Here is an 8,457-nt window from a genome sequence, read left to right as displayed (position 1 = left end):
TCATTAAAATGCAAGAACTTGTTAATTCGGTTTATTATTTTTCAGTTTGTGCTAAGTTTTTTAATTCAATACTTTTGGCATTGATTTTGCTCCATACTTGGCCCACTCATCAGACAACATTAATTGTTCACCTAAAGAACAGCAAGTGCGCTAGCCAAACAAACATAGTACATTTTGATATTTTAGTATGTAATCTAGTAAATAATATTTTACTAGATAGTCTTTAAATATGTTTAATTCATAAATTAGTTATGTTTTATTTATCATAGATATCTGAATGTGGTTCACTGAGAGAAAAAAAAGAGTCAGAATTGTTAAATAAACAAACATATGTAGCATTAATTTCCATTTCTTCAGTGACTTGAATAGAGATAAACACGCGAGAAGGTGGGTTCAACCAATCTGGCAACCACAGTCTCCATAGCAAAGTTCAAAGTGTGTGCAGATTATGCAATGGTGTGAATAAAAGCCTGCAGTTCGCTTCTCAGCACTCATTCTGTGTCTGTGTCCACTGTCCAGCATGGCGATGAGGGAATCCGCCGTGCTTTCACTCTGCATCCTGATCGCAGTGACTTTACAAAACAGCGTCAAAGCGGAGGATGGTAAGTGCAATTCACGTCTCCAAACGGGATGTTGTTGCTTGCACAACCTTCTGCTAACTGTTAAAACGTAGCTTTGTTTTTAATGTAAGAAAATAACTATTTATACTAGCTATGAAGTTGTTTTGTTTTTCTTGGTGTTCACGTCATAAATGCACATGCACATTTTGAGGAGCGCAGGGTAAATACGGTCCCTGAACTATGGTAAATTGGTGAAAGTGCAAGTAGGCGTGTCGATATGTTGTCAATCCAGTTTGTAAGGCGTGTATGTGATAAATGATCGATACTTAATCATGACCTATAGGTGCAAAAGAAAGGTGTGAATGTATAAATATGGCTCATAAATCTGCATGCATAATAGACGTGCAGTAAATGTGAAATTCACAATATAGAATAGTTAAAAATGATAATAAAACATATATTAATAAAATATTAATAAAATATAGTTTTAGAGTATAGCTTGTATGCAATGTCTTTAAATAGATGCATATATTCCGAATAAAATGTATGTTCAATTTCAGATAAACTACAGTTATTAAAATGCCAACTATATAAATAAAATGTATTATCAAAAGGTTTAATTGTATGACTTTGGCTTTGTATGAGGTCATAAATTCGCATGCATAATAATTTAAAATGCTAAAATAGTTTTAGAGCGTAACCTTGTATAGAATGTTTGAAATAAAATGTGTATAAAATGAATGAAATGTAAATATTAACAATGCATAATTATTCCAGACAACATACTGTACAGCATACAGTTAATAAAAATGCAAATAATATAAATAAAATGTATTGTGAAATGGTTTTGGATTCATTTATTGCACGTATGAATTAGGCTTTGTATGAGGTCATATATTTGCATGCATAATAGTTGTAAAATTAAATAATTAAAAATGCTAAAATAAAAAATACTGTAGCTTAAGAGTCTAGTCGGTCATAGAATGTAATAAAATTTGAATATTAACAATGCATAATTATTTCAGCTAAAGTATAGTATTTATAAAGTAAAACAAAACTCAAATAATATAAATAAAATAAAATATATAATATTTTGTTTTGGATTCATTTATTGCCTCCATAATTTAGGCTATGTGTTAAGTAATATATGCATCCGTAATAATTGTGAAATAAATGTGAAATAATTTCAATGTTACACAGAAAGTAGTTTTAGGATCTTGTATGTATCAAATAAAATGCATATTGAAATGAATGAAAAGTAAATATTAACAATGCATAATTATTTCAGACAAAGTATAGCATACAGTTAATAAAATTGCATATAATATAAATAAATGCCCTATGAAATGGTTTTGGATTCATTTACTGCATGTATGAATTAGGCTTTGTATGACGTTATACATTTACATGCATAATAGTTGTAAAATGAAATAATTTAAAATGCTAAAATAAAATAAAAAATAGTTTCAGAGTGTAGCCTTGTATGTTTTAGCCTTGGAACGTATAAAATAAAATGAATAAAATGTAAACATTAACATTGCATATTTATTTCAGATAAAGTATAGCATATTTACAGTTAATAAAATACAAACAAAATAAATTATATGATTGTAAAACTGTGATTGTAAATTTATTACTATGCTATGAAGCTGTCGTGTTTTTCTTGGCGTTTACGTCATAAATGCATATGCACATTTTGAGGAGCGCAAGGTAAATACAGTCCCTGAACTATGGTAAATTGGTGAAAGTGCAAGTAGGCGTGTCGATATATTGTCAATCCAGTTTGTAAGGCGTGTATGTGATAAATGATCGATACTTAATCATGACCTATATGTGCAAAAGAAAGTTGTGAATGTATAAATATGGCTCATAAATCTGCATGAATAATAGACGTGCAGTAAATATGAAATTCACATTATAGAATCGTTAAAAATGATGAAAATAATTAGTTTAAGAGTATAGCTTGTATGGAATGTCTTAAACTAAATGCTGGTTAAATTTAAGTTATTTCACATAAACTACAACATGCATGCAGTTATTAAAATACAAACAATATTATTAAAATAGCCACAGCCATATCACCCTGCAGCCCGGTTACTCACTGAAGCTAAGCAGGGCTGAGCCTGGTCAGTACCTGGACGGGAGACCACATGGGAAAACTAGGTTGCTGTTGGACGTGGTGTTAGAGAGGCCAGCAGGGGGCGCTCAAACTGTGGTCTGTGTGAGTCCTAATGCCCCAGTAAAAGTGAAGGGGACAGTAAACTGTCAGTGAGCACCGTCTTTCAGATGAGATGTTAAACTGAGGTCCTGACTCTCTGGTCATTAAAAAAAATCCCATGGCGCTTCTTATAAAAGAGTAGGCCCTTAATCGGTGTTTATGATCATGGCCTCCAAATCTGAAATCTGAAGTCTCTCCACTCCCCCTATAGCTGGTGTGTGATGTGATGGCTGCCGTCGCATCGTCCAAGTGGATGCTGCACACTGGTGGTGGTGTAGATAGACGCCCCTCATGATTGTAAAGCGCTTTGTGTGTATGTCCATACACAATAAATGTGCTATTTAAAATAAAATACACATGTATAAATTGTACGAGGTAAACATTTTGCATGCAAAATAGTTTAAAATGCTAAAATAGTGTAACCTTGTATAGAATGTATTTAATAAAATGTATATAAAATGAATGAAATGTAAATATTAACAATGCATAATTATTTGAGACAGTACAGCACATACAGTAAATAAAGTAGCAGATGATATAAATAAAATGTAAAACTAATTTAATGCATGCCTAAATTGAGCTATGTACAGGGTAATAAATTAGCATGCGTAATAGTTGTGCAATAAATGTAAAAATCATTTAAAATGATAAAATAATTTTTTTTAGAGTATAGGTTTGTATATAATATATAAAAACGAATAGAATTAAATAATAACATTCATTCATTCATTCATTCATTTTCCTTCTGCTTAGTGTCTTTATTATCCAGGGGTTGCCACTGCGGAATAAACCGCCAACTTATCCAGCATATGTTTTACACAGCGGATATACTTCTAGCCGCCATCCAACACCAGGAAACACATATACAATCTTGCATTCACACACATACACTACAGACAATTTTAGTTCACCCAGTTCACCTACACCACATGTCTTTGGACTTATAAGGCTTTGGTTTCCCCCACAGTCCAAAGACATGCGGTATAGGTAAATTAAATAAGCTAAATTGCCCGTAGTGTGTGTGTGTGTGTGAATGTGAGTGTGTATGGGTGTTTCCCAGTTCTGGATTGCAGCTGGAAGGGCATCCGCTGCGTAAAACATATACTGGATAAGCTAAGGAACTAAGCTGAAGGAAAATGAATATATTCAGAGTATAGCCTTGTAAAGACCAAATAAAATGAAATGTCTACAAAATGATTACATTTAACATCAACATGCATAATTAATTCAGATAAAGTAAAGCATGTATACAGTAAATAAAAATGTAAATAAAATGTATCATAAAATGCTTTTGGATTAATGTATTGCGTGTATAAATTAGGTTATGTACTATATGAGGTCATACATTTGCATGCATAATAGTTGTGCAATTAATGTAAATATAAATACATCCTTTAAAATTAAGACATTGTATCGTTTTTAGAGTATAACCTTGTATAAAATAAAATATATATAATATGAATAAAATTAAATATCAAAATGAATATATTCAGAGTATAGCCTTGTAAAGACCAAAAAAAATGAAATGTCTACAAAATGATTACATTTAACATCAACATGCATAATTAATTCAGATAAAGTAAAGCATGTATACAGCAGGCCCGGACTGGCTAATCGGGAGGACCGGGAGAATTCCCGGTGGGCCGGTCCGTTTTTTGGCCGCGAGGGCCGGTGTCCCTAGCTGCAGAATCTGTTGCTCTCAGCAGTCACACTTTTTAAAGTTATTTATTTACTTGACCACAGCCTTTTTATTCATTATTGTACCGCAACTCTTCTCTTTTCATCTATTTTAATGATTATAAAACTCAGTTTTGTCTCATTTTTGAATACAGCTTTGTGGTCCAGCGGTTAGCACGTTAGGTTAAGACGCCGCAGACCTGGGTTCGATCCTCGTTAGAGTATCTTCATGTTTTCATTTTTATTGTTAAGACATATAATACTGTTAGGGTTGTTGAACATTTGAAGTTCTAAAGCAGCTGTTTTCTCAAAAAAAGACGTGATAGTGTCATTAGAAACTGATTTGGAAATGACCTTATTTTAATATAGTCAGTCGTGAACTGAGGTGGGCCGGTCTGAGGCTTGAAACTCCAGGGCTGAAAAGGAGTCCCACTCCGGCCCTGGTAAACAGTAAATAAAAATGTAAATAAAATGTATCGTAAAATGCTTTTGGATTAATGTATTGCGTGTATAAATTAGGTTATGTACTGTATGAGGTCATACATTTGCATGCATAATAGTTGTGCAATTAATGTAAATATAAATACATCCTTTAAAATTAAGACATTGTATCGTTTTTGGAGTATAACCTTGTATAAAATAAAATATATATAATATGAATAAAATTAAATATCAACAATGCAGAATTATTTCAGTAAATAAAAATGTAAACACAATAAGTGAAATGTATTATAAAAATGGTGATGCAGTGGCGCAGTCAGGGCCGGCGCGTCCATAGAGGCAACCTAGGTGGCTGCCTAGAGCGGCAGTATAGAGAGGGCGGCGTCCGCAACACCCCCCTTACCACCCACGTCCTCAGTTATGTCCGCGACACCTCCCTCACCACCCGCGTCCTCAGATATATTCGCGCATAGGCGACAGAATAGAGAGGGCAGCGTCAGCGACACCTCCATCAGCACGTGCGTGTCCTCATTTAAATCCGCGCGTAGGGCGGCAGAATAGAGGTCCGCGACACCCGCACGTCCTCAGTTATTTCCGCGCATAGGGCGGCAGAATAGAGAGGGCAGAATCAGCGACACCTCCCTCCCTCCCTCAGCACCCGTGCGTCCTCATTTATATTCGCGCATAGGGCGGCAGAATAGAGGTCTGCGACCACTCACTTCATTTTCATAACCGTTCACTTTCGTTTTCACATTGGGGTTGAGGGCGGGGTGATCGTCCTCTGCCTAGAGCGGCAGTTCAGCTTGCTCCGGCCCTGGGCGCAGTAGGTAGTGCTGTTGCCTCACAGCAAGAAGGTCGCTGGTTTAAACCTCGGCTCGGCTCAGTTGGCGTTTCTGTGTGGAGTTTGCATATTCTCCCTGCGTTCGTGTGGGTTTCCTCCGGGTGCTCTGGTTTCCCCCACAGTCCAAAGACATGCGCTACAGGTGAATTGGGTAGGCTAAATTGTCCGTAGTGTATGAGTGTGTGGGAATGAGTGTTTGTGGATGTTTCCCAGAGATGGGTTGTGGCTGGAAGGGGATCCGCTGCAAAAAAACGTGCTGGATAAGTTGGCGGTTCATTTGGCTGTGGCGACCCCAGATTAATAAAGGGACTGAGCCAACAAGAAAATAAATGAATGAACTCTTTGAAACTGCCCCTTTTAGGCGATGATCATAATTATGCCATTTTGCCGACTGTCACTTTAAATTTAATTGTGCTGAGATTGTGCTGTTTTCAAAAGAGGGCGGAGCTACAAGCACCTATGTGTCAGCATAGTGGCAGGTTCAAAAATAAGACTAACCAATAATTCTATGCTACTGAGGGAGAGATCATCATTTATGGGCAGGGTTTTTTCCCTTCTGATTACATGTACAAATGGAGAATGTTAATCAAAGTGTTTCTGCAAACCAAGTGTGTTGATCAAGTGTGATTATAAAAAATAAAATTAACATATTAGTATCATTAGAAGCTGGTTATATTCACAAGCTGTTGCCACACAACTTTGTTTTAACCCCTTATAACAGTGATTTTTGCATGATAGGTCCCCTTTAAAATGTATATTTATGCATTAAACAGGACCTATCTTGCAAACCAATTCTGGAGCCCTGAAAGGTCTACAAATGAAAGCAAGGGGAAAAGACACCGTTATCCATTCGTACTTGGGCATCCCCTTTGCCAAGCCACCCGTGGGTCCACTAAGACTGGCTCCACCACAACCAGCTGAGAAATGGGAAGGAGTGAGAGACGCTACAAAACAGCCGTTAATGTAAGGAACGAACAAAACCAACCCACTGTTTTTTTATCGGGACTCAGATTTACATTGAATTCTGATGTTTCTGTTTCTGTACTTCAGGTGTCTGCAGGATAGGCAGTTAGTTGAAGACTTGGTAGCCAATTTATCGGCAAAAGTAGACATGGTGGATTCATCAGAAGACTGCCTTTACCTCAATGTATACACACCGTCTAAACCTGGAAGAAACGACAAGCTGCCTGTAAGTGTGCTTGTTGAGCTTTTGTGAACTTTGTCGCATTTGTCGGACTTTTCCTAGTCCTCCCAGGTTAAAACATCAGTCAGAGGCTTTAAATAAGTTTTATTAATTTAATTAATTAGATGAATAAAGCATAACAGAGCTCCGGGTGTCAGAGAACAGCAACACAGGCAGTCTGTGTCAGCTGGGCACACACCCACACCCTCGTTCCCCCCATATTTATCACCGTCTCTCTTCAGTCCCGCCCGGGGGCGCTTCAGTAAGTAAGATCCTCCATCCAGATCAGTTCAATCATCAGTAGTTAGGCAGAACAGCAAATCTGCACAGAAAAAGTTACGCATACACATACACAGAGTCTAAAGAGAGTGAGTTTTCGTCCCTCCCATCCGTTATTTTTCCTGTAAACGAGCACACTCTGGAAGAAGATGTAACATTCAGTTGATAACAAATACAGAGGAGTTAACTTCTCGGTTTTCAGTCACACAAAGGCATATGCAGCAAAAACATATGAGGTTAAGCACATAAGGTCATATAAGGAAAAACACATCAGCATAAGTTAATTAGTTAAAGACAGATTTAAACTATTAATGCAAGGATTAGTCTATTAATGCATAGGATGAAGTTAAAACCATCAAAAATTCCTTCAAATTTTCATATAATTTTCATGTCTACGGACAGAATTATTAGCCTCCTCTTTTCCCCAATTTCTGTTTAACGGAGAGAAGATTCGTAATTTCTAAAAACTGATTTATTTTCTCATGATGACAGTACATAATGTTTGACTAGATATTTTTCAAGACACTTCTATACAGCTTAAAATGACATTTAAAGGCTTAACTAGGTTAATTAGGTTAACTAGGCAGGTTAGGGTAATTAGGCAAGTTATTGTATAATGATGGTTTGTTCTGTAGACTATCGAAAAAATATAGCTTAAAGGGGCTAATAATTATGACCTTAAAATGGGGTTTAAAAAATTGAAAACTGCTTTTATTCTAGCTGAAATAAAACAAGTAAGACTTTCTCCAGAAGAAAAAGATATTATCAGACATGCTGTGAAAATTTCCATGCTCTGTTAAGCATCATTTGGGAAATATAAAAAAAAAATAAATTAATAAATTCAACAATTCTGTCTTCAACTGTATATACAGCCTTCGGACAAAATTATTAGTCCTCCTGTAATATTTAAGTTCTTTTTTTTTTTTAAATATGCCCCTGGTGCTTGTACCCAAGGATGTGACATTGACAACAGAGGTGAAGGTCCACATGCAGGGTTTTATTTGCGAGGTCAGGCAAGCAGTGGTCAATACAGGGGCTAACAGATGTATAAGGACAATCCAGAGTCGTAATCAAAATAACAGGCTGGCAGCAAACAGAATTAAACAAATATACAAGGTGTGACGAGGCTTCGAAGCATGTTTAAAAAAACGATACATCTCGCAGTGAAGCAGTGTATAGGAGCTTGATTCGTTTTGCCATCATCACGTGACGTCCGAAGCTTCATTTTCACCTATACCCACGTGACTGCTTCAATTTT

The 8,457-nt window shown here is 36.1% G+C and overlaps 1 protein-coding gene across 1 annotated transcript in view; it reads left to right on the top strand.

The window, feature by feature from the left end:
- The first annotated feature begins 512 nt into the window (after nucleotides 1-512).
- The window catches only part of ces2b (carboxylesterase 2b), a 66,926-nt gene continuing 58,981 nt past the window's right edge, over nucleotides 513-8,457 (top strand). The window contains exons 1-3 of the mRNA XM_021470705.3: nucleotides 513-602; nucleotides 6,511-6,700; nucleotides 6,788-6,926. Coding sequence (XP_021326380.1) covers nucleotides 521-602; nucleotides 6,511-6,700; nucleotides 6,788-6,926 — 411 coding nt within the window. The 5' untranslated portion in view covers nucleotides 513-520. The remainder of the gene's footprint in view (nucleotides 603-6,510; nucleotides 6,701-6,787; nucleotides 6,927-8,457) is intronic.

The sequence above is a fragment of the Danio rerio genome, chromosome 25, assembly GCF_049306965.1.
Source record: "Danio rerio strain Tuebingen ecotype United States chromosome 25, GRCz12tu, whole genome shotgun sequence".
Taxonomy (NCBI): Eukaryota; Metazoa; Chordata; class Actinopteri; order Cypriniformes; family Danionidae; genus Danio; species Danio rerio.
Note: the sequence above shows the minus strand (reverse complement) of the source record. Positions and strands in the feature narration are given on the sequence as shown.